At 43.0% G+C, this 26,302-nt stretch overlaps 1 protein-coding gene across 1 annotated transcript in view; it reads left to right on the forward strand.

The window, feature by feature from the left end:
- LOC115854162 (ALK tyrosine kinase receptor) overlaps window positions 1-25,391 on the forward strand; it is a 101,135-nt gene extending 75,744 nt beyond the window's left edge. The window contains exons 17-21 of the mRNA XM_030858032.2: window positions 9,993-10,085; window positions 12,336-12,437; window positions 19,658-19,792; window positions 20,463-20,553; window positions 22,440-25,391. Coding sequence (XP_030713892.2) covers window positions 9,993-10,085; window positions 12,336-12,437; window positions 19,658-19,792; window positions 20,463-20,553; window positions 22,440-23,123 — 1,105 coding nt within the window. The 3' untranslated portion in view covers window positions 23,124-25,391. The remainder of the gene's footprint in view (window positions 1-9,992; window positions 10,086-12,335; window positions 12,438-19,657; window positions 19,793-20,462; window positions 20,554-22,439) is intronic.
- The last annotated feature ends 911 nt before the right edge of the window (window positions 25,392-26,302 follow it).

Consider the following 26,302-nt stretch of genomic DNA (forward strand, 5'->3'; position numbering starts at 1 on the left):
GTGGCATGCAGGTTCTCTAGTTGAGGCATGCGAGCTCAGTAGTTGTGGTGCATGGGTTCAATTGCCCCGTGGCATGTGGGATCTTAGTTCCCTGACCAGGGATCAAACCTGCATCCCCTGCATTGGAAGGTGGATTCTTTACCACTGGACCACCAGGGAAGTCCCCATTTCTACCTTTTTATCTCCACTCCCACATTAGTCACCAAGCATCCAGATTCTCTGACTGAGGGATCATATCCATCTTTCCTCTGACGTTTTGAAATCTGCTTTCCTAGAGGCATGACAACATGTTGACTATATCCAGTGCTGTTATTACAGATAATAAGATAACAGGATCATATTCTCTTAAGATTCTTATGGCTTTCATATCTGTAAATAGTTACTGAAGGTAGTAACAGTTTGTTGCTCCTTTTATCTTTTTTGAGAAATGAAATTGTCAAAGATTGAATCAATAATGTATCAGATGATCGCTTTATAAGCAAAGGGTGACTATTAGCAGAAATTGTCCATCTCGATCAAAGCTGTCTTCTGAGGTAATTGGTTTGAAGAAAACATCTTTTACATCTTCTAACTGGCTTGAGGTCTGTGGCACACTCCCCCAATAGGTTTACCTTAATTCTCTTTCCCCCACCCAGTGTCTGCCTTAAGATTCGCAGACTCCCATGCAACCACACCTGCTACTAGATCCACATGCTTCCATTTTTCTATTAGATCTCTTTCCTTTGTACATGCTTTATTGCCATTTCAATAAATATGTGTCATTCTACCAATTCTTGGTGTGTTCTATGATGTTACATTTACTTTCCTGCCATTAGATTCAAGATCAATTTTTTAAGCAACCATTCCCTGCACATCAATGGAAAGACCTTTCTGGATCCATAAATATTGTTCCTGGTCTATTTCACTATATTTCTCTTGAGAAGCAGTGGCTATATCTCTTACTATTTTTTTCTTCTTTTTGATGTCATATATGTTATGCTTTTATGGTTGCCTTAGGGCATTTTATGCACCGTTGCTCCTCGAAATTCAACTTAAACCTTCCGGATCAGGGCATTGGCATTAATGACATCCATCTCCCACCCTGACCCATTGTTCTGATCTCCTAAGCCATGAGGCCCTATCCAGACCCTATTTTTAATACTATCCAGTTGTTTATTCTCCATGTCCTTCTTTCTCAGCCAAAGGTCAGAACCTTCATGAAACCAACTGAAAATGTGAAAACACCACCCCCCAAGGAGTACTTCTTTTTTTTTCCCCCGTCCAGGACTTTAATGTTATTAGAAACCCATTCCAGACTTCTTCTGGCTGCATCCTTAATCCCCACATGCATGTCAAGAATGGGTTAGCGGGGCTTCCCTGGTGGTGCAGTGGTTGAGAGTCCGCCTGCCGATGCAGGGGACACGGGTTTGTGCCCCGGTCCGGGAAGATCCCACATGCTGTGAAGCTGCTGGGCCCGTGAGTCATGGCTGCTGAGCCTGCACGTCTGGAGCCTGTTCTCTGCAACGGGAGAGGCCACAACAGTGAGAGGTCCACGTACCGTTAAAAAAAAAAAAAAAAAAAAAAGAATGGGTTAGCAGTCAGTGAGTAGCAGTTGATGAATCTTGGAAAGCTTCTGATCGAGGCTTACAGGTGTGCTATGGGAGAATAGGCCATCTGGAGAATAACAACTAAGAAGACAAGGTAACTTTCTAACTCGAAAGAAGCGATTCTTTGGCCACATAGCTATGATGCATACAGCTTAGCAAAGGCTTTAGATAAAATTACAGATGTAAAAACCATAATGGCTTATTAAAAAATAAAACTAGAAGTATTTGGGAATACTTTGACCTACTTGAATCTGGTCATGGAAATTATGCTGTTCCAGGATACTCCTTCATCCAACCGGCAAAAACCAACCAGCAATCTGTACAGAACAATAGCCTACAGCCAAAAGCATTTCTTACGTCCCTCTGTTATCTTCTCTTAGCTTAAGTGTTTTTGATAAAATAAGGATAATGATAGCACCTTGTGTCTTACAGAGTTGTGAGAATTAGATATGAAGCACATAGAACAATGCTTAAGTACACAGTAAAAGGCCAATCACTTTTCTAGTTCCTATTATAGTTATTTTCATTATTATTATCCCATTAAACATTTCAATCATCTCCCCAAATCCTTTTCCATTTCCCTCTTAGTTCTTTTTTTTTTTTTTTAACATCTTTATTGGGGTATAATTGCTTTACAATGGTGTGTTAGTTTCTGCTTTATAACAAAGTGAATCGGTCATACATAAACATATGTTCCCATATGTCTTCCCTCTTGCGTCTCCCTCCCTCCCACCCTCCCTATCCCACCCCTCCAGGCTGTCACAAAGCACCGAGCCAATATCCCTGTGCCATGCGGCTGCTTCCCACTAGCTATCTACCTTACTACGTTTGTTAGTGTGTATGTGCCCATGACTCTCTCTCGCCCTGTCACAGCTCACCCTTCCCCCTCCCCATAACCTCAAGTCCGTTCTCTAGGAGGTCTGCGTCTTTATTCCTGCTTTACCCCTAGGTTCTTCATGACATTTTTTTTCTTAAATTCCACATATATGTGTTAGCATACGGTATTTGTCTTTTTCTTTCTGACTTACTTCACTCTGTATGACAGACTCTAGGTCTATCCACCTCATTACAAATAGCTCAATTTCGTTTCTTTTTATGGCTGAGTAATATTCCATTGTATATATGTGCCACATCTTCTTTATCCATTCATCCGATGATGGGCACTTAGGTTGTTTCCATCTCCAGGCTATTGTAAATAGAGCTGCAATGAACATTTTGGTACATGACTCTTTTTGAATTTTGGTTTTCTCAGGGTATATGCCCAGTAGTGGGATTGCTGGGTCATATGGTAGTTCTATTTGTAGTTTTTTAAGGAACCTCCATACTGTTCTCCATAGTGGCTGTACCAATTCACATTCCCACCAGCAGTGCAAGAGTGTTCCCTTTTCTCCACACCCTCTCCAGCATTTATTGTTTCTAGATTTTTTGATGATGGCCATTCTGACTGGTGTGAGATGATATCTCATTGTAGTTTTGATTTGCATTTCTCTAATGATTAATGATGTTGAGCATTCTTTCATGTGTTTGTTAGCAATCTGTATATCTTCTTTGGAGAAATGTCTATTTAGGTCTTCTGCCCATTTTTGGATTGGGTTGTTTGTTTTCTTGTTATTGAGCTGCATGAGCTGCTTGTAAATTTTGGAGATTAATCCTTTGTCGGTTGCTTCATTTGCAAATATTTTCTCCCATTCTGAGGGTTGTCTTTTGGTCTTGTTTATGGTTTCCTTTGCTGTGCAAAAGCTTTTAAGTTTCATTAGGTCCCATTTGTTTATTTTTGTTTTTATTTCCATTACTCTAGGAGGTGGGTCAGAAAGGATCTTGCTGTGATTTATGTCATAGAGTGTTCTGCCTATGTTTTCCTCTAAGAGTTTGATAGTTTCTGGCCTTACATTTAGGTCTTTAATCCATTTTGAGCTTATTTTTGTGTATGGTGTTAGGGAGTGATCTAATCTCATACTTTTACATGTACCTGTCCATTTTTCCCAGCACCACTTATTGAAGAGGCTGTCCTTTCTCCACTGTACATTACTGCCACCTTTATCAAAGATAAGGTGTCCATATGTACATGGGTTTAACTCTGGGCTTTCTATCCTGTTCCATTGATCTATCTTTCTGTTTTTGTGCCAGTACCATACCGTCTTGATAACTGTAGCTTTGTAGTATAGTCTGAAGTCAGGGAGCCTGATTCCTCCAGTTCCTTCTTTCGTTCTCAAGATTGCTTTGGCTATTCGGGGTCTTTTGTGTTTCCATACAAATTGCAAAATTTTTTGTTCTAGTTCTGTGAAAAATGCCAGTGGTAGTTTGATAGGGATTGCATTGAATCTATAGATTGCTTTGGGTAGTAGAGTCATTTTCACAATGTTGATTCTTCCTATCCAAGAACATGGTATATCTCTCCATCTATTTGTATCATCTTTAATTTCTTTCATCAGTGTCTTATAATTTTCTGCATACAGGTCTTTTGTCTCCTTAGGTAGGTTTATTCCTAGATATTTTATTCTTTTTGTTGCAATGGTAAATGGGAGTGTTTTCTTGATTTCACTTTCAGATTTTTCATCATTAGTATATAGGAATGCCAGAGATTTCTGTGCATTAATTTTGTATCCTGCCACTTTACCAAATTCATTGATTAGCTCTAGTAGTTTTCTGGTAGCATCTTTAGGGTTCTCTATGTATAGGATCATGTCATCTGCAAACAGTGACAGCTTTACTTCTTCTTTTCCGATTTGTATTCCTTTTATTTCCTTTTCTTTTCTGATTGCTGTGGCTAAAACTTCCAAAACTATGTTGAATAAGAGTGGTGAGAGTGGGCAACCATGTCTTGTTCCTGATCTTAGTGGAAATGCTTTCAGTTTTTCACCATTGAGGATGATGTTTGCTGTGGGCTTGTCATATATGGCCTTTATTATGTTGAGGAAATTTCCCTCTATGCCTACTTTCTGCAGGGTTTTTATCATAAATGGGTGTTGAATTTTGTCAAAAGCTTTCTCTGCATCTATTGAGATGATCATATGCTTTTTCTCCTTCAATTTGTTAATATGGTTTATCACATTGATAGATTTGCATATATTGAAGAATCCTTGCATTCCTGGAATAAACCCCACTTGATCATGGTGTATGATCCTTTTAACGTGCTGTTGGATTCTGTTTGCTAGTATTTTGTTGAGGATTTTTGCATCTATGTTCATCAGTGATATTGGCCTGTAGTTTTCTTTCTTTGTGACATCCTTGTCTGGTTTTGGTATCAAGGTGATGGTGGCCTCGTAGAAGGAGTTTGGGAGTGTTCCTCCCTCTGCTATATTTTGGAAGAGTTTGAGAAGGATAGGTGTTAGCTCTTCTCTAAATGTTTGATAGAATTCGCCTGTGAAGCCATCTGGTCCTGGGCTTTTCTTTGTTGGAAGATTTTTAATCACAGTTTCAATTTCAGTGCTTGTGATTGGTCTGTTCATATTTTCTATTTCTTCCTGATTCAGTCTTGGCAGGTTGTGCATTTCTAAGAATTTGTCCATTTCTTCCAGATTGTCCATTTTATTGGCATAGAGTTGCTTGTAGTAATCTCTCATGATCTCTTTTATTTCTGCAGTGTCAGTTGTTACCTCTCCTTTTTCATTTCTAATTCTATTGATTTGAGTCTTCTCCCTTTTTTTCTTGATGAGTCTGGCTAGTGGTTTATCTATTTTGTTTATCTTCTCAAAGAACCAGCTTTTAGTTTTATTGATCTTTGCTATTGTTTCCTTCATTTCTTTTTCATTTATTTCTGATCTGATTTTTATGATTTCTTTCCTTCTGCTAGCTTTGGGGTTTTTTTGTTCTTCTTTCTCTAATTGCTTGAGGTGCAAGGTTAGGTTGTTTATTCGAGATGTTTCCTGCTTCTTAAGGTGGGCTTGTATTGCTATAAACTTCCCCCTTAGAACTGCTTTTGCTGCATCCCACAGGTTTTGGGTCGTTGTGTCTCCATTGTCATTTGTTTCTAGGTATTTTTTGATTTCCTCTTTGATTTCTTCAGTGATCACTTCATTATTAAGTAGTGTATTGTTTAGCCTCCATGTGTTTGTATTTTTTACAGATCTTTTCCTGTAATTGATATCTAGTCTCATGGCGTTGTGGTCAGAAAAGATACTTGATACAATTTCAATTTTCTTAAATTTACCAAGGCTTGATTTGTGACCTAAGATATGATCTATCCTGGAGAATGTTCCATAAGCACTTGAGAAAAATGTGTATTCTGTTGTTTTTGGATGGAGTGTCCTATAAATATCAATTAAGTCCATCTTGTTTAATGTATCATTTAAAGCTTGTGTTTCCTTATTTATTTTCATTTTGGATGATCTGTCCATGGGTGAAAGTGGGGTATTTAAGTCCCCTACTATGAATGTGTTACTGTCGATTTCTCCTTTTATGGCTGTTAGTATTTGCCTTATGTATTGAGGTGCTCCTATGTTGGGTGCATAAATATTTACAATTGTTATATCTTCTTCTTGGATCGATCCCTTGATCATTATGTAGTGTCCTTCTTTGTCTCTTTTAATAGTCCTTATTTTAAAGTCTATTTTGTCTGATATGAGAATTGCTACTCCAGCTTTCTTTTGGTTTCCATTTGCATGGAATATCTTTTTCCATCCCCTTACTTTCAGTCTGTATGTGTCTCTAGGTCTGAAGTGGGTCTCTTGTAGACAGCATATATAAGGGTCTTGTTTTTGTATCCATTCAGCTAATCTGTGTCTTTTGGTGGGAGCATTTAGTCCATTTACATTTAAGGTAATTATCGATATGTATGTTCCTATTCCCATTTTCTAAATTGTTTTGGGTTCGTTATTATAGGTCTTTTCCTTCTCTTGTGTTTCTTGCCTAGAGAAGATCCTTTAGCATTTGTTGTAAAGCTGGTTTGGTGGTGCTGAACTCTCTCAGCTTTTGCTTGTCTGTAAAGGTTTTAATTTCTCCATCAAATCTGAATGAGATCCTTGCTGGGTAGAGTAGTCTTGGCTGCAGGTTTTTCTCCTTCATCACTTTCAGTATGTCCTGCCAGTCCCTTCTGGCTTGTAGGGTTTCTGCTGAGAGATCAGCTGTTAACCTTATGGGGATTCCCTTGTGTGTTATTTGTTGTTTTTCCCTTGCTGCTTTTAATATGTTTTCTTTGTATTTAATTTTTGACAGTTTGATTAATATGTGTCTTGGCGTATTTCTCCTTGTATTTATCCTGTATGGGACTCTCTGTGCTTCCTGGACTTGATTAACTATTTCCTTTCCCATATTAGGGAAGTTTTCAACTATAATCTCTTCAAATATTTTCTCAGTCCCTTTCTTTTTCTCTTCTTCTTCTGGAACCCCTATAATTCGAATGTTGGTGTGTTTAATGTTGTCCCAGAGGTCTCTGAGACTGTCCTCAGTTCTTTTCATTCTTTTTTCTTTATTCTGCTCTGCAGTAGTTATTTCCACTATTTTATCTTCCAGGTCACTTATCCTTTCTTCTGCCTCAGTTATTCTGCTATTGATCCCATCTAGAGTACTTTTAATTTCATTTATTGTGTTGTTCATCGTTGCTTGTTTCATCTTTAGTTCTTCTAGGTCCTTGTTAGCTGATTCTTGCATTTTGTCCATTCTATCTCCAAGATTTTGGATCAACCTTACTATCATTATTCTGAATTCTTTTTCAGGTAGACTGCCTATTTCCTCTTCATTTGTTAGGTCTGGTGCATTTTTATCTTGCTCCTTTATCTGCTATGTGTTTTTCTGTCTTCTCATTTTGCTTATCTTACTGTGTTTGGGGTCTCCTTTTTGCAGGCTGCAGGTTCGTAGTTCCTCCTGTTGCTTATCTTACTGTGTTTGGGGTCTCCTTTTTGCAGGCTGCAGGTTCGTAGTTTCTCCTGTTTTTGATGTCTGTCTCCAGTGGCTAAGGTTGGTTCAGTGGGTTGTGTAGGCTTCCTGGTGGAGGGGACTAGTGCCTGTGTTGTGGTGGATGAGGCTGGATCTTGTCTCTCTAGTGGGCAGGTTCACGTCTGGTGGTGTGTTTTGGGGTGTCTGTGGCCTTATTATGATTTTAGGCAGCCTCTCTGCTAATGGGTGGGGCTGTGTTCCTGTTTTGCTAGTTGTTTGGCATAGGTTTTCCAGCACTGTGGCTTGCTGGTCATTGAGTGAAGCTGGGTGCTGGTGTTAAGATGGAGGTCTCTGGGAGATTTTCGCCGTTTGATATTATGTGGAGCTGGGAGGTCTCTTGTTGACCAGTGTCCTGAAGTTGGCTCTCCTACCTCAGAGGCAGAGCCCTGCCTCCTGGCTGGAGCACCAAGAGCTTTTCATCCACACGGCTCAGGATAAAAGGGAGAAAAAGTAGAGGGAATTAGTAGAAGTATGAGGAAAGAAAGAAGGAAAGGAGGGTAGGAAGGAAGGAAGAAAGAAAGAAAGAAGCAAAGAAGGCAAGAAGGAAAGAAAGGAGGGAGGGAGGGAGGAAGGAAGGAAGGAGGGAAAGAAGGAAAAAAGACAGAAAGAAAGAAGATACAGTAAAAATAAAATAAAGTATAATAAAGTTATTGAATTAAAAAATTCTTATTTAGAAAAAAAGAAGGGACGGATAGAACCTTAGGACAAATGTTGTAAGCAAAGCTATACAGACAAAATCTTACACAGAAGCATACACATACACCCTCACTAAAAGAGGTAAATGGGGAAAAATCATAAATCTTGCTGTCAGAGACCACCTCCTCAATTTGGGATGATTCGTTGTCTAAAGGAGGGAAGGAAGGAAGGAAAGAAAGAAAGAACGAAAGAAAGAACGAAGGTAAAGTATAATAACGTTATTAAAATTAATTATTAAGAAAAAAAATTTTAAAAAAAAACATGGACGGATAGAACCCTAGGACAAATGGTGGAAGCAAGACTATACAGACAAGATCTCACACAGAAGCATACACATACACATTCACAAAAAGAGGAAAAGGGAAAAAATCATAGATCTCGCTCCTAAAGTCCACTTCCTTAATTTGGGATGATTGGTTGTCTATTCAGGTATTCCACAGATGCAGGGTATATCGAGTTGATTGTGGAGCTTTAATCCGCTGCTCCTGAGGCTGCTGGGAGAGATTTCCCTTTCTCCTCTTTGTTCTCACAGCTCCCAGGGCTCAGCTTTGGATTTGGCCCTGCCACTGCGTGTAGGTCGCTGGAGGGCGTCTGTTTTTTGCTCAGACAGGATGGGGTTAAAAGAGCCGCTGATTCGGGGGCTCTGGCGCACTCAGGCCGGCGGGGAGGGAGGGGCACGGAGTGCGGGGCCGGCCTGCGGTGGCAAAGGCCGGCGTGACTTTGCACCAGCTTGAGGCGCGCTGTGCGTTCTCCCAGGGAAGTTGTCCCTGGATCCCGGGAACCTGGCAGTGGCGGGCTGCACAGGCTCCGCGGAAGAGGGGTGTGGAGAGTGACCTGTGCTCGCACACAGGCTTCTTGGTGGCAGCAGCAGCAGCCTTAACGTCTCCCGCCCGCCTCTGGGGTCCGCGCTTTCAGCCGCGGCTCGCGCCCGTCTCTGGGGTCCGCGCGAGCCGCGGCTCGCGCCCTCTCTGGAGTTCCTTTAAGCAGCGCTCTTAAACCCCTCTCCTCACGCCCCAGGAAACAAAGAGGGAAGGAAAAGTCTCCTGCCTCTTCAGCAGGTGCAGACTTTTCCCCGGACTCCCTCCCGGCTAGCTGTGGTGCACTGACCCCTTCAGGCTATGTTCAAGCCGCCAACCCCAGTCCTCTCCCTGCGCTCCGTCCCAAACCGAAACCCGAGCCTCAGAGCCTCAGCTCGCAGCCCCGCCCGCCCCGGCGGGTGAGCAGACAAGCCTCTCAGGCTGGTGAGTGCCGGTCGGCACCGATCCTCTGTGCGGGAATCTCCCCGCTTTGCCCTCCGCACCCGTTGCTGTGCTCTCCTCCGCGGCTTCGAAGCTCCCCCCTCCGCCTCCCGCAGTCTCCGCCCGCGAAGGGGCTTCCTAGTGTGTGGAAACTTTTCCTCCTTCACAGCTCCCTCCCACTGGTGCAGGTGCCGTCCCTATTCTTTTGTCTCTGTTTTTTCTTTTTTTCTTTTGCCCTACCCAGGTACCTGGGGAGTTTCTTGCCTTTTGGGAGGTCTGAGGTCTTCTGCCAGCCTTCAGTAGGTGTTCTGTAGGAGTTGTTCCACGTGTAGATGTATTTCTGGTGTATCTGTGGGGAGGAAGGTGATCTCCGCGTCTTACTCTTCCGCCATCTTCCGCCTTCCCCCCTCCCTCTTAGTTCTGAGACCTAGAATTGCTTAGCTATTTTTTTCATACTGAAGTATAATGTAGAAAGGAACTATAGGGAAGAAAAGAGAACCTTCAGATTGGAGGTGAAAATCCTTGTGCTGAGTATTATACATTTATCTTTTCAAGAATAAAATTAGGAAATGCATTTTCTCATTTTTTTTCTTCCCAGGGACATTGCTGCCAGGAACTGCCTCTTGACCTGTCCAGGCCCTGGAAGGGTGGCCAAGATTGGAGACTTCGGAATGGCTCGAGACATCTACCGGTGAGTACAGCCTGCCATCACCCATCAGAGCTCACCTCCTCAGCTTAAGCCCCTCAAGAGAGTGTGACAAGGCTGCCTGTGCCCTAAAGCATCTCTGCTGCCTTGTCAACCCGCCACCTAAAATGTCATTAAGTTCCTTTTCAGGACATGGGAAGCCTTAATCATTGCTCATGCCTGAAGGGCTAATTCAAGGCTCACACTGCCTGCAATAATTGACACTAAGCTGTTAATTAAATTGTCTTTCTCGTTCCAACTCTATAGTCCTAACATGTTCTGAGACACAGAATAACCTGGATACTTGATATGGAAAACTTTCTAAGTAAACTTTAAGTTGCTTAACCCCTTTCCTCAATACTCAGGAATTCTAAACAGGCTTAGCTTCCATCACCCCAGGCAAGAGCACCTTAGAACTGACAGGAAACTGGGCCCAGCTCATCGGCTCTTCTTTTCTCACACCAGGAGACACAGGAGTGTATTCAAAGCCCATAGGTACTTAGCTCAGCTTCATTTCTTTTCCCCTGTAATATTCTTAAGGCTACATTAAAAAACAAAGTAAATTTTAATTAAAAAAAATACTCTATTATACTTTATCCCACTCTTCTCTTCCCAACCCCTAGTTTCTTCTTCTTTTTTGGTCCGTGCCACACTGCATGGAGGATCTTAGTTCCCCAGCCAGGGATTGAACCCGTGCCCCCTGCCCTGCAGTGGAAGCGCAGAGTCCTAACCACTGAACTGCCAGGGAATTCCCATTTCTTCTTTGTCTAATTATTTACAACAGTGACTCACTCCATTAGCTGAGCAAGGGACTCCCTTGCATGGTCACTAATTACACCTTCCCTAATCCAGAGGTAGAGTGAGGAGGGATGGTCATGTAGACCTTTCAGTCTTTGGAGAAAAAGGGAGACGTTGAAGGCCTCCCACGGAACTGGTAAACAATCTCCGTGGGGTAAGAATGCCGATGGCATCCTGTTACCACAGGACAGCAGTACCTAGGAAATTAGGAGTTAGCAATGTTTTCAGCTACCGTCATCTACCACTGGTATCCACCACATACCCTGCTAATGCTCCACGTCACCCTCTTCTATCACCCAGAGTCTCAGCGTTCCTTCCCCTCCTGTCTCAGAGCACCCCGGGAGAGCCTGTGCTCTAAGACACAAATGTTGCAGTGAGACTTAGTGAGTCACATGATCTGGCCCTTCCTCTCCATCCTCAGCACCGACAGTTCCCCAGCTCTAGGCTTCACCGCCCAACTTCCCTACAGCTCCGGCTTCCCACAGGCACCGTATGACGCCACACGTCAGGAATAATCTTCCTCGAGAGCTGCTTTGCCGTTCCAGCTCCAACAGCGCCCCCAAGAAACTTCTCCTATACTCTACCCCCGCTTTGGGTAGAACAAATGCATTCTTCATTGCTCACCGAGCTTCGTACATACCTACATCATCACGTGTTGTTCTTACTGCAGTTGATTCTGTCTGTTTCTTCCACTAAACCATACCTTGGAAGAGAGAGTCTATGACTTATTTGTGTCCTCAGCACGTGGCAGAACACCTGACACATACTAAGTACTCAGTTCATGTTTATTGGAGTAATTAATTAATCTAGGCAGCTGGTGGGGAGCCGCCTCCCATAACACACCATGCATGGGAGCACAGTGGTATGAATTCGGTTATTAGTTTTTATCAGTCAGTTGCATTAATGACATCAGTGACAAAAACTAGTGAGTCACCTCGTGCCATGGAAGGCAGGTGCTCCCCTGGGGGCTCTGCTATGGCATGCAGCTTCCCGCCTGCTGCCTAGAGGGTTCCATGTCGAGCACCTGTATTGAATTAGATGCTGTGTGAGTGCCGAGGAGGATCCGGAGTAGGACACCAGCCCTGCCCTCAATTCTCCCATTTGGGATCTCGCGTTACCGTGGATCATCGAGAACAGTACTTATAAGGTTGGAGTAATGTTATGCATTGTGAGCTGTAATAAACAAAACCCATCAGGGAACTCTAACTACCTGCCAGCGGGCATTTTTAGTCATTGCGTAGCTCTTTCCTTTCACACCTGCAGTGGGCTGTTCTGTCTCCTGTGAGGTGACACTAAGGTTGTTAACTAGGTGATCTGTGTCCCCTGCTCCCCTCCTGAACCACAAGCGCCCCTTGTTAATTTCAGTCCGTCAACCGGTAGATGTTGTTGCCACTCTCTCAAGGTACCTGGCTCAGAGCCATTTCCAGAACCAAGTCCGCTTTTCTCTTCTCCCTGCAGAGCGAGCTACTACCGAAAGGGAGGCTGTGCGATGCTGCCGGTCAAATGGATGCCCCCGGAGGCCTTCATGGAAGGAATATTTACTTCTAAAACAGACACGTGGTGAGTCTTTCTGCCGCCCTCCTCCAGGTCCCACCGTGGGCCTTAAGGTAGAGCTCGTGAGCCAAATGATCCCACACTCTCGTGGGGAAGGGTGAGAAGAATCAACACACCTCTCCTACGGGAGCTCTCAGAGGTTGGCGTACATCGGAACCACCGGAAAGGCTTTGGTAAAACACAAGTAAACACTGGACCCCACCCTGAGAGCTTAGGATTCAGAAGGCCTGAGGTGGCTGAGAGGTTGCCTTTCTAACAAGTTCCCAGGCAATGCTGATGCTGCAGGCTGGGGGACCCCACACTGAGAGCCACACATAATAGCGAAGTTAGATTTATTCCAGGAATGCAACATTGAGTTAAGACTAGAAAAATTGATCAATGAAATTCTCCACATTGACAGCATCATGGAGAAAAGGAAATAATTATCAGCACAAAAGTGCTGCAGGTGATGGTGGTGGTGAGACCCCTTCTACAGCTAAAAATCAGTTTGGAAAACACTGTCTGCACATTAGATGTCCAGAACTTATTCATCCCGCATAACTGAGACCTTGTGCTCCTTGACCAACATCTTCCCCTCCCCCTCCCCTCAGCCCCTGGCAACCACCATTCTACTCTCTGCGTCCATGGTTCCGCTTCTGAGTGTTTGTCTTTCTGTGTCTGACTTATTTCACTTAGCATACTGTCCTCCAGGCTCATCCATGTTGTTGCAAATGGCAAACTTCCTTCTTGTTCATGGCTGAGTAATAGTCTATGGTTTACATACATGCCACATTTTCTTTATCCATTTATCCATCAATCAATATTTAGGTTGTTTCCATATCTTGGCTATTGTGAATAATGCTTCAACGAACGTGGGAGTGCAGATACCTCTTCAAGATACTGATTTTATTTCTTTTGGATGTATACCCAGAAGTGGGATTTCTAGATCTTTAGTTCTATTTTTAATTTCTTGAGGAATCTCCATACTGTTTTACATAATTCCTGTAAGAGCAACACATAATTTTTTAAATGGCAAATTGAACCTGTGCTCCCTCCCAAAATACACACACACACACACACACACACACACACACACACACACATACACACACACACAAAACACACACACACACACACACACACACTCATATACAAGGGAGTCTTTTTAGTTGCATAAAAATCCACAAGGTCAAAGACAACAACAATGACAAAATTTGGGAAACTGGAGAGTTTACAGACAAGTGGTCTCTTACTTAGAAAACTAGAAAGTTGATATCTAGGGCCGTCCAGAAGCAGCCTGGTTCACTCTGCCTGATCAGGAGCCCCAGAAAGGCCCAGCAATGGAAGGTGCCGGCACCTCTGAAAGTAGAGGTGCAACAGAGAGGAAAACGAGTTACAGATCTGTTTAAAAAGTAACTAGATCATTCCCTCACCCCATCCCTCCTCTACCATCACACAGTGCTGGGGTTCCCTCTCTGAAGAGGTTGAACTAAAGTCTTTCCGGCCTTAGGGACATCAGACATCAGCAATTCTCTACTATAAGCATGCATATATATATATTTTTTTTTTTTAAGTCTACCTACTTAAAGGTATAATGCCCCCTCCATCCCCTCAGTGCCAAGAACACGGCAGCTAGGCAGAAGGAGATGAGGAGATTCTTGAAGGAGGGACTGACCAATGAAGTGAAAAACTTCAGACACCACAAGTGCTAGTGGGCTGAATAATGGCCATCCAAAGGTATCAGGCCCTCATCCCAGAAACCTGCCATTGTTCCCTTATAAGAAAAAAGGAGTCTGCAGATGTGATTAAGTTGAGGATCTTGAAGTGAGACAGTTATCCTGGATTATCCAGTGGGCCCTAAATGCCATCACAAGTGGCATGAGAGGCAGAGGGAAGTTTCATACACACACAGAGGACAGAGGCAGAGGCTGAAGAGATGTGGCCACAAGCCAAGGAATTCCAGCATCCACCAGAAGCCGGAAGAGGCAAGGAACAGTTCTCCCCTAGAGCCTCTGGAGGGAGCGTGGCCCCGCAGTCACCTTGCTTTCAGCCCACGCGACTGGTTTCAGACGTCCACCCTTTGGAGCTGTGACAGAATAAACTTGTGTTGCTTTAAGCCACCAAGTTTGTGGTACTTTGTTACAGCAGCCAGGAAACTAATGCACCTCGTGAAACAAGCGAGCCAGTTTGCCCGCCAGTTGACAGGCCTCATCTACATAGAGCTTCCCATCAGCTTCGTCGTGTCCCAGTCTTAATACAAGAACAGACAGCCAAGAATCAACAAGCGCTTGAGAAAAGATTCTGATCTGAAGGAAACAAACGTATAAAAAGGAACTTGGAGGAAGAAGAATGCAGAAAGCTTAGGAAAACTTTTAAAAACAATATCCTCAAAAGTTATATTATTGCAACCATAATCTAAAGACAAAAGATTATTTAAAACAATGTTTTTAGGGAAAAAAAATTCCTGGATATAAAAATATGATGAGAGAGCCCTCCAACGAGATGGAGCATTAGTTCCCCGGAGCCCATGTGGGCAGCACATGGCAGCATCCTTTCAAAGAGCACAGGGAGCGAAAAGCAGGGAGAAGAAAGAAACTTGGCAAACACTACCTCAGCCAGGCGATCAAGGTCAACGTGAACAGTGACAGATCATGTTGATAGCAAGTACCTTCATCTGATATGATGAAATGGCAACCTCTGTGGTCTTTCTCCCAAAACCCAATAACTCCACTCTAATCCTAAGAAAAACAGACAAATCCTAATTTGACATTCTAGAAAATTCCTGACTGGTACTCCTCGAAACTGTCAAGGTCATCAAAAACGAGGAAAATCTGAGAAGTTGCCAAAGTCAAGAGTAGCCTAAGGAAACATGACAACTAAATATAACGTGATGTTCTAATGGGGTCCTGGAACAGCAAAAGGAAATTCAGCAAAAATTAAGGAAATCTCAATAAACTATGGGCTTTAGTTAATAATAATGCCTTAATATTGGCTCGTTAATTGTAAGGAATGTATCACATTAATGTAAGATGCTAAAAATAGAGGGAACTGAGTGTGAGGTATGTGGGGACTTTCTGTATTGTCATAATTTCTTTACAATCTAAAACTGTTCTTAAGAAAATAAAGGTTTTGTTTTTTAAAAGATGATGATAGATGTGTGAAAGTAATGGAAAGATTGGAAGACAGAGTCGAATAAATCTTCTAGAAAATAAAACAACTATAAATAGATGGAATAGATTGAAAAGAAAAGAAAATTAAAGGGATTAGACCATTAGACCCAGTTAGCTGAGAACTAGGAGTCCCAGAAAGAATGAATAGAGGAAATGAAAGGAATAAAAATATCAAAGAAATAATCCAAGAATATTTCCCAGAAGGACATATGTTTCCAGAGTGAAAGCATCTAGCAAGTGCCAAGCACTGAATAAAGAGAGTAACACAAGAGCACATCATCATGAAATTTCAGACCAGTGGTGATCAAGATGCTGCAAGCTTCCAAGGAGACAAATAAAATCATAGTAAAAAATGATCGGAAGGGACTTCCCTGGTGGTCCAGTGGGTAAGACTCCATGCTCCCAAGGCAGGGGGCCCGGGTTTGATCCCTGGTCAGGGAACTAGATTCCACAGGCATGCCACAACTAAGAAGCCCCTGTGCCGCAACTAAAAAGATCCCACATACAGCAACGGAGTCCATGTGCCACAACTGAGACCCGGCGCAGCAAAAAAAAAAAAAAACACAGATCAGAGATGAATGGCACAGTGGTTGAGAGTCCGCCTGCCGATGCAGGGGACACGGGTTCGTGCCCCGGTCCGGGAAGATCCCACATGCCGCGGAGCGGCTGGGCCCATGAGCCATGGCCGCTGAGCCTGCACGTCTGTAGCCTGTGCTCCACAACGGGAGAGGTCACAACAGTGAGAGGCCCACGTAACACACACACACACACACACACACACACACAAATATATATATATATATATATATATATGTATATCACTCTGGCTTCCATTGAAAATAGACTGGAGTGGGGCAGGTGAAGATGAGAAGCCAGTTAGGCGAACACTGCTTATTTCTAGATAAGAGATGAGAGGGGCTAGACCTAGTGGCAGCAGTGGAAGCCATTGGCCGTGGTCAGTTTCAAGCTCTGTCTTGAGAGTAGTCAACAAGACTGTGCTAAGTTGGATGTGGAGTGGAAGGTGTGGGGAAGAGTGAGATCAAGGACGATTCCTAGGTTTGCTGCTTGAGCAGACAGCTGGACAGTGGTACTGCCGAGCTGGAAAGACTGGAGGAGGAGAGGGTTTGGGTGCAGAAAGAGCTCGTTGGAACATGTCAAGTCTGAGTTGTCTATTAAAATAGGCCGGTGGAGATGGCGGTACATGAATTTGAAGCTCAGAGAACTGCAGCGAACTGTGGATGGAATCAGCTGGAGATTTAAATGCGATACAGTAACTTTGGGGTTCCCATTTTTCCTAAAAGTGCGCCCCACCCTCTACCATAATTGGGGCCAGTGGTGGTTCAGATGGAAGGGGCAGGCAAAGTGTGAACACGGAGACAAAATTGGAGACAATCTTCCAACTTCAAGTTATGAATAAAGGAAAATAAAGTTTAGCTTTAAAAGGTGATAAACATAGCACAGTTGTGACTTTAAATTTTTCATCAGACTATATTCATTGATTCAAATTTTTAAAATAATTTCATCAGCAATCACTTAAGCTATTTCTATAATTTCAGGCAGGGCAAGTTCAATACCAGGAGAAACAGAGTGGGATTTTTTTCTTATATTTGTTTCTGTTTGATTTTGAATGCTTTGGTGCAAAGCTTTGGACCTTGTAGTTCCTATTTAGGACAGGTTCAGCTTATAGGTGATTAAAGAACCATTTGGCATACAAAATATAGATTTACCCTATCTGTAGGATTGCTAGATAAAATACAAAATGGCCAGTTAAAATGGAATTTCAGATGAACAGTGAATAATGTTTTGGTATAAGTATGTCCCATGCAGTGTTTGGGATACACTAATACTATAAAGTATTTCTTGTTTAACTGGAATTCAGATGTTACTGAGTGTCCTGTCTGGTTATCTGCTAAATCTGACAACACTACTTACCTGAAATTATCCACGTTCTATAATCAGCATGACTTCTTGCTCCCTTGAACTCTAAAGTAAGAAAATAAACACCTATTTTCAGCCTATACAGTGGTTCTCTCAAAGGATACTGCAATCTATCTCCCTAGCTGTCTATCTAGACAAGCAGAAAACATATCGCTGGAATTCTTTAAGCCCTGCTGCCAGTTTCATCCATGATTTTGCTTATTTTGTTTTGCCTTGGGGGCAGACCACCAAACAGAGAGGAATAATATATGCACCAGGCAATCTGTAGGTAGTAGAATTAAGAGATCTAATAATGTATTCCAGTCTGTCTTGAATTAGCTGTATAATAACCTCTGCTTCAGCCTTCTCACCTAAAATATATGGAAAATATCTTTGCCCAATTCTCCTCACAAGAACCTTTGAAATTTCACCTAAATTATGTCAATAAAAAGTACTTTGTGTTCCTTAGGAGATGGAGGAACTATAGTTCTTTACAATTTTTGAGGTAATATTTATTAACATCGGAAAACTACAACCAGACACAAAAATTAAAATAGGCTCTTTTTTTGGTCAAAAAGCTAATTATGAAATTAAAGTTTTAAAATAAATGTTTTAGTCAAAATATCAAAGCAGATGATTTTCGAACATGATAAAAATCATTATAAAGTTCATTTAAAGCAAATAAATGAGAAATCAAATACATTTCTTTAAAAAGAGAGAAATAAGGGGGAAATGCCCTACCAGATATTAAAACATAAGTACACAAAAAGTAAAAGAGAGTAGTATCAGTGCAAGAAGGAGGCAAATTGATGAAGTGAATAGATAGCCTGGAACAGACCTGTTTTACTCACAAGTCAAGAGTTGAAGAGAAAATTATTTTAGGAATATGTATTGTTCGAAAAGTGGTTTTAGAAGAGCTAATAAAGTGACATCCTTACCTCACACTATACACCAAACTCAATTCCAACTGGATTTGGGAAGAGAGAAAAAAACAAATACAACTGGAAGAAAATAGCAAATATTCATCTAATTGCTGGTAAAGAGAGGACTACAGAATCTATAAAACAGATGGAGGAAATCACAAAAAAATTTTTAAATAGATTTGACTACCTAAAAATAAAAACCTTTGGCATGCTAAAAAGGAGAATTAGAAAGCAACTAATAGAAGTTATTTGAATTGTGGATAAAAGGTTAACATCTTTGATATATCAAGTTTGTCTATAAATCAAAAAACTGATAGATACCAAAACAACATGTGGTTTAAAATGGACAATATGTGGTTAAATATGAACCATTCATAGGAGAAAAAAATGAACACACACACTCAACCGTGTTAATTATCAAGTCAATGAACATAATTTAAAATATTCTACCATTTTTTACCTTAAAAATCAGCAGAAGTTCTCAGTGTTGGTGGGAGTGCCTGATGCACAATGCTGGCTGATGGTCAGAGTGACCCCTTGGGAAGTCAAATGGACAATATGGGTAACGAAGGTTTCAGTGTTCGTATTATTTTGACCTAGTAATTCCTTTAAAATTATCCTAGATTTTACTAGATTATCCTAATTCTAAATTCAGGAAATTTATCCTAAGGAAATTATCCTTTTAAAAATGTATAAAGATGTTCAGCACAGTATTTTTAAATATTTTAAAAATGTAAAACAGTATGGAAATGATAACAGCAAATTGTGGCACAGCTACTCAGTGGAACACTCTACAGCCATGTCAAATTCTATTTATAAAAATGTTGGTATTAGCATGCAGAATGTTTATGCTATAATGGAATTTGCAAAAAAAAATCACAGCAATTATATAAAAAAAATCTAAGCACAGAAACGTGAACAAAAAAAAATAACATGCTGGTTATGTTTTTATGGAGCTTCACATGTGACTACTTTCTCATTCTTTTCTTTTTCTCCATATGAAGAGTTCTTTATTGTGGAAAAAATGTGAAATTTAAAAAATTAAAATTTTACATTGTGTACGTCTGTGTGTGTCTATGTATGTGTGTCTGTGTATGTGTTTATGACCCTGTGTATATGATATGTATGTGCGTCTGTGTATTTATGTGTGTGTCCGAGTGTGTATGTGTACACGTGTGTGTGTCAGTGCCTGTGTCTGTGTGTGTACCCGTATCCACATCTCCCGTCCTGTGCGCAGGTCCTTCGGAGTGCTTCTGTGGGAAATCTTCTCTCTTGGATACATGCCGTACCCTAGCAAAAGCAACCAGGAGGTTCTGGAGTTTGTCACCAGTGGAGGACGGATGGACCCACCTAAGAACTGCCCCGGGCCTGTGTACGACTCTTTTAGGAATTTCTACAAGTTACTAAGCACAGTTTTCCTTTTCAAGGAATATCTGCAGCCACATATGCTTTTTTGTTTTAAAATAAGGAACCAGACGGCTGACCTCATTTAATATGCCCCAAGAGAGGACTATGTCTGTTAGTCTTCCAGCCCCGTGAAAGCAATAATGTCACACCTGAAAAGGTATCCGTCGTCTGGATGGAGGCTGTGGCCTCACCAGACTCACACGCCTCAAGCACCTCCTAGGAATCTGTGTCCCAGACTCCGCCCCTGCCGCCCTGCACCATGGGTCTTGAGTCTCCTTTAAGTGTTTCTATTCCCTGCGTTTTCTGCTGTCCTGTCTGGCATCCCTCGTTCCCACAAACAAGGCAGATGGGAAATAGAATATTCTGTCCCAGAGCTGACTTTAATTCAGGAATGGAACGAGAGGAGACATATGTAACGTAAACACCAGGATGGCCATGTTCACGAGCCCTATGTTATATACACCTTCACACTCTGCCCATCAGCAGAGGGCAACATGTGCCAACACGGGACAAGATGAGTCCCCACCCTCGAAGACAGTACCATTCCAGTCCCATTTAGAAAAGTGCTGGGGGAAAAAACGTATTTTTCATCCTGTTTCTCTTGATTTTAATTAATGTGCTTGTTCTTATTTTAGATACCGGATAATGACCCAGTGCTGGCAACATCAGCCTGAAGACAGGCCCAACTTTGCCATAATCTTGGAGAGGATTGAATACTGCACCCAGGTATAAACATTTCCGCCCCCCTTGGCCAGCGTTTATATGGAAAAGTCTTGCAGATGGCAAATACCAAAATGGGAAATAACAGTTACACCAGCCAGGAAACATGAGTTATGATCATGAGGACGAATGTTAATTATCTATAAAGTAAAATGAGTAGTAGCTCAGTTTGCCTGTTTTGTAGACAAATACTAGTCGCTGCCACTTAAGAGGAGCTGAGGCTTGGAGAGGTTTTGTCCAAGCCACACAGCTTCCCCGCCATCCCGCTGGTCCCTACGCAAATCCCGCTCCCATTTCCATCAGTAAGGACTAAGTTTTTCCTCTTTTGATAGAAATGGGATACCATTTCTGCAGACGACTATGCCTCCTACCTCCTCAAGAGAGGAGGCCATCAAGTGAGAACCCCCGCCCCCTCCGTTTCCCTCGTCTCTGCACCTGCGCCGTCCTCAGTGGAGCCGTGTCCTCCTCTCCTTCAGGGCGGCCCCTCCTTCTGCACCACTCGCACCACTTTCAGGCCAACACTTACCTCCTCTCCGCTGTATGTGCTTTCTTTCCCTCTCTTGCCTCTCATTCCGTCAGGATATCTAATTCTGGAGAACATTTTAGAAGTCAGACAATAAGCCACTACCTCTCTAAACTCCCTCTCATCTTAGCTGTGACAACAGACATACCCATTTTCACACTGTAGTCATTTCCTGTCCTCATGATTCCATATTTTCGGGTCCTTTGGGCTCGGAAGGCATTTATCTACACAGACTTCAAGTCATTCGGGGTTCTTTCAGAGAACTTTACGTTCAGTGGCTTTTAGGTTATTATGTTGTAATATTAATGGAATACATCCACTTAAGTATATATACTTTGGAGTAATTTTCTTCTCCAAAGTACATAAGATCCCTCTTAAAAGCAAGGAACTCTGTACAAGCATATTTTGAATGACTCACTATAGAGATTAATGATTAATAGGGAAGGAATTAAGACTAAAGCAGAGAGAATTAGAAGGTAGTTGTTTTTTATTCTTAAACTCTTTACTGATGAATACTGGACCTGTATGTTTTTCTGTTAAACCGAAGTAATGGTTTTTCCAATTTGCATAAAATATTACAGAATCAAGTTTCTGCAACTTTAAGCTTTCTACCACAGATTTTCCTCAAATCTCTGGCAACTGCCTTCTGCTTTTCTGTATTAGTCTGTTGCTGTAAAAATGATCTAGCACAGAGCTGATTTTGTAAACGGTTTTCCTCGTAGCACTTCAGTATTTCCTGGGTTTCATCAGATACAAACTAGTTAAAGAACCACTGCATTGTGATATTGGCACGTGTAATGATACGATGACAACACCCAGAAATGTTATAATCAAGTGTAGCCCATCCAAACATGATGGAAATGGAAAGACGAGAACTAGAGGTTAACCTGTTAAGCCCACATAGTGTGTCTCTCCTCTCCTACCCTCCCCTTGCCCCCAACACACACACAAACACACACACACTTGAAGTCAAACACATAGACTTTTTAGTTGAAAGGAATCATTTTTAAAAGTAATTTACAATCTTTTAAATCCATTAATCTGTAAGATTTGCCCAAAGGTGGTCTCTGCGAAGTCTTTCCTGACCCTTCTCCCCTGCCCTGGCAGTGGGCCACTTCCCGGCACCCTCTCCCAGCACCCTGCAGGCACTTCCGTAATGGTACTTATCCACCAAGCTCTCCAAAGATGAGGATGATTTCCCGTTTCTTATTCCCCCGTGCTTATAAATTAGCAGATTCCCAATGAACACTGAATAGTCTCTTCATCTGTAAAATAAGTTCGGATGACATCCGCGCTAAGGGAGCTTCCAGATCCAACATGTTTGGCCTGTGGTTCAAAGTTTCCGTCCGTCCATTTCTCCCACCTGTAGGACCCAGATGTGATCAACACTGCTTTGCCCATAGAATACGGGCCCCTCGTGGAAGAGGAAGAGAAGGTGCCCATGAGGCCGAAGGACCCTGAGGGAATCCCTCCTCTGCTGGTCTCCGCTCCCCAGGCCAAGCGGGAGGAGGGCCGCGAGCCAGCCGCCCGCACGGCTCTGCCTTCCACCTCCTCAGGCAAAGCCGGCAAGAAGCCCGTGGCCGCAGAGGCCTCTGCCCGAGGCGCCAGGGCGCTGGCCGTGAAGGGGGGACACGTTAACATGGCATTCTCTCAGTCCAACCCGCCCTCGGAGCTGCACCAAGTCCAGGGGTCCAGAAACAAGCCCACCAGCCTATGGAACCCAACTTACGGCTCCTGGTTTACAGAGAAACCCACCAAAAAGAGCAATCCTCCGGCGAAGAAGGAGCAGCGCGAGAGGGGGAACCCGGGCGGCGAGGGCGGCCGTGCCATCCCGCCCCCCGCGGCCGCCGGCCACCGTCCAAGCACCTCTCTGCTCCTCGAGCCGTCCTCGCTGACCACCAGCCTGAGGGACGTGCCCCTGTTCAGGCTGCGCCACTTCCCGTGCGGCACTGTCCACTACGGCTACCAGCAGCAGGGCTTCCCCCCGGAGGCCGCCGCCCCGGGCCCGGGCCGCTACGAGGACCCCGCGGCCAAGAGCCAGCCTGCGCCCTGAGCCCGAGCCGCAGCCCGAGGGCGGCGCGCGCCAGGTAACGGGCCCTCCGCAAGCCCCAGAGCAAACGTCACTTTTCATTCTGTGCCAACTTTTTTGAAGTGGCACATCACAAGCTGTATTTTCAAACTGCTTCAAGAGGTTTTGAGCACGGGTTCATCCTAGTCTTTCGAGAGGAGAAAATCTCATAAAGACGAATGATAAACACGAGGCCCGAATGGGGCTGCGCAGGGTTTTGACGCACGGCTGGCGTCCACCTCTCCCTGTTTCTTTCCAATCCTGTGCGCTCCACCTCCACGCACGCAGAACTAGCGCTCATGTGTTTCCTAGTTGGAGTCATAGATGTTCCCTTACCTTGTTGATGTGGGCATGGACCACTTGAGGACAGAGGGAACAGAAATAAGGGAGTTCTCTGCGGTGAGTCAGCGCGGGGTAAGACATTCTTTACTTGGAAAAGAAAAATCATAGACAACTCGCTGAAACGTCACTGTGGATGACGTTTGGATGTTTTCAGTTGTGGTGATTCATCGACGACCGTAAAAATGTGGTAAATAGTTATGGTAGTAGAGAGAAAATGTGTATACACTCATCATCTAAATGAAATGCAAACACTCAAAGTGCTTTGAGATGACAAAACACGGGTACAGATCGAGAGATTCCAACATCCAATTAATATACCTCATGCCTTAAGAGAACCCTCCTACTAAAAGTGAACAACTGAGTGTGAGGTTTCCTACTGGGTTGAAAACTCAAGATTTAAATTATTAATTACTTATTTTAAAAGACTTTCCACTAAAATAAACTCCGATGATTTAAAAAGAAAAAAATTTAAGCAGCAGTGATACATGGAAGCAGAGAAACATATCCATTCACGGGCATTAGTGTCAAACCTTCCGACAGTTTCAATCATGAAGCTTCCCAAGTTGAAGTTTCTACTACTAGTGGTGGATCATTGGAGTAACAGGCCCTCCGACGGTCCTAAGAAGAGGTACGAATACAGTATCTATCCTTCCTTCCTCGGGCTTCACCCGAGTTTTCGCTCCTTTAATCATGTGATCCTAACATACACGGAAACACAAATTTGCTGAAATACACATAGCATAATCTGTATACCTGTCAACTACAGGGTAAAAGAGAATTTTTTCTCTGGGTGGCAATGAGTAAAGGAACTAAGGAACACTTGGAGTGCTGAGGTTGGCAGTGACACATTAGGATGGGAGTTCTGAACTTGGTTTTCGCAGATGAAATTTATCTCCATGCAAAGGAGTTGGGAATCTGTTAAACCTTACACATGTACATATGCAGTGATGCTTTATCTCATTCTTTCTTTCTGCTCCCCTTCGTTCTCTTGCCCAGTTTCTTTTCTGGTGGTAGCTGTGCCAAAACGTCACTTTGGGAGGAAAGCATCTTTTATCGCTTGTTAGGCACTAAGCATTCCCAAGCGAAAGGACAGTGTTTATCTACCTTTTCTCCTACCTTCTTAATTTCACCTACATCAGAAGTCTCACTCTGGGGCTTCCCTGGTGGCGCAGTGGTTGAGAGTCCGCCTGCCGATGCAGGGGACGTGGGTTTGTGCCCCGGTCTGGGAGGATCCCGCGTGCCACGGAGCGGCTGGGCCCATGGGCCGTGGCCGCTGAGCCTGCGCGTCCGCAACCTGTGCTCCGCGGCTGGAGAGGCCACAACAGTGAGAGGCCACAACAGTACTGCAAAAAAAAAAAAGAAAACAAAAAGTCTCACTCTGGTTGTGGGAAAGCCACTCTGTTCTAAGCCAACACTAGACCAGTGAGTGTTGATTCCTCCCATGGCAGAGCCTTGCCCTAGTCAGTAGTTCTGCACATCTCTAGAAGCACTGATACCCTGGACCCACTTTTCCTTTAACTGCCAAAAATATTTTCATCAGACACACATGAAGATGAACCATCCATGAACTCATCTCTAAATACCTGTTATCAATAAAGTTTTAGCTCATGCCTGGTGCGAAGTCAAGTCTAATTATATAAACATTAGTCTAATTCGTAAACCACCTGCAGGGGTGCAAGAATCACACTTTGAAAAACACTCTCCTCAAAGGATGACAGAGAGCTGTCAAAACTGAGAAGAACAATTTCATTTTACATTTGTAACACCAGTAGCCAGTGAAACAGGGAGCATGTTATGTGGTTAAATAGCCAACTCTTCCATTAACAAGGAAAAACATCTTAGCCCTTTCTCTTCTTAAAAACTACAGATCCATTACATTTTCAGGTTGTGCCTTACTACCACTGAGATTGATTTGCTGATTCTCTCTAATCATCTTTATTGGTATCAATTTTCATGTAAATGAGAGTCCAATCTTAAAAGCTTGTATACGTGGAAAATAAACAACTCCACACTGAGCTATAACGTCCTCAAGATGTTTTATTTAACTCGCTGTAAGCCCAGGTATTGGCACGGTATTAATCTGGACTGTTGTACACTCAATATTGCTCCAGCCATATGGCTCCAGCAATTTGTACAGATGCTGTGGACTCACATATTTATTAGTTATGATGCAAAGTCCCACCCAGAACATGGACAGGCACAATTAAAAGTCTGTAGATGTTATGTGAATTAAACCATAAGCTGGTATAATTATTCTTATTCCATGTCTATAAAGAAGCTCAGCAGAGTTCACAATCGTTCCATTGGGAAATCAGCAATCTGTGAGGAATGACCAGTTTATCCATACGTGGCACCTCAACATTACAGCCAGTCAACATAGCAGGAATGAACTTCATGTTTTAGAAAGAGTAAGGTATACTTAGTAGTTGAAAGACCAGATTCTCTAGCCCGTTAGGATGTGAGTCCTGGCTCTCCATGGCTTATCAGACCTGTCAATACCTCAACGTCTCCATATATTGTACAAAATGAGGATAATAACTTCCCTTTCTCACTGCCCCTCAGGAAGATTATAAATTGTGTGAAAGCACAAGCACTCCCTCTCATGCCTCTTGAATTCCCAAGTGATTTGGGTTGGGTGTGGGGAGAATTTCAACAGTCAGCGTGTGTCTCTACACACCTGCCCTCCCCACCACCCCCGTCTGGCCCTCCCGGCTCCCCTTCTGTGCCATGTTGGCTTTGCCTGTCACTTATTTAATGACGGTAGCAAGAACCCTACCAGAACCAAGGGCTTTCAGGGCAAAAGAAGAATGTAAAGACTCTCT

The sequence above is a fragment of the Globicephala melas genome, chromosome 12 (assembly GCF_963455315.2).
Source record: "Globicephala melas chromosome 12, mGloMel1.2, whole genome shotgun sequence".
NCBI lineage: Eukaryota > Metazoa > Chordata > Mammalia > Artiodactyla > Delphinidae > Globicephala > Globicephala melas.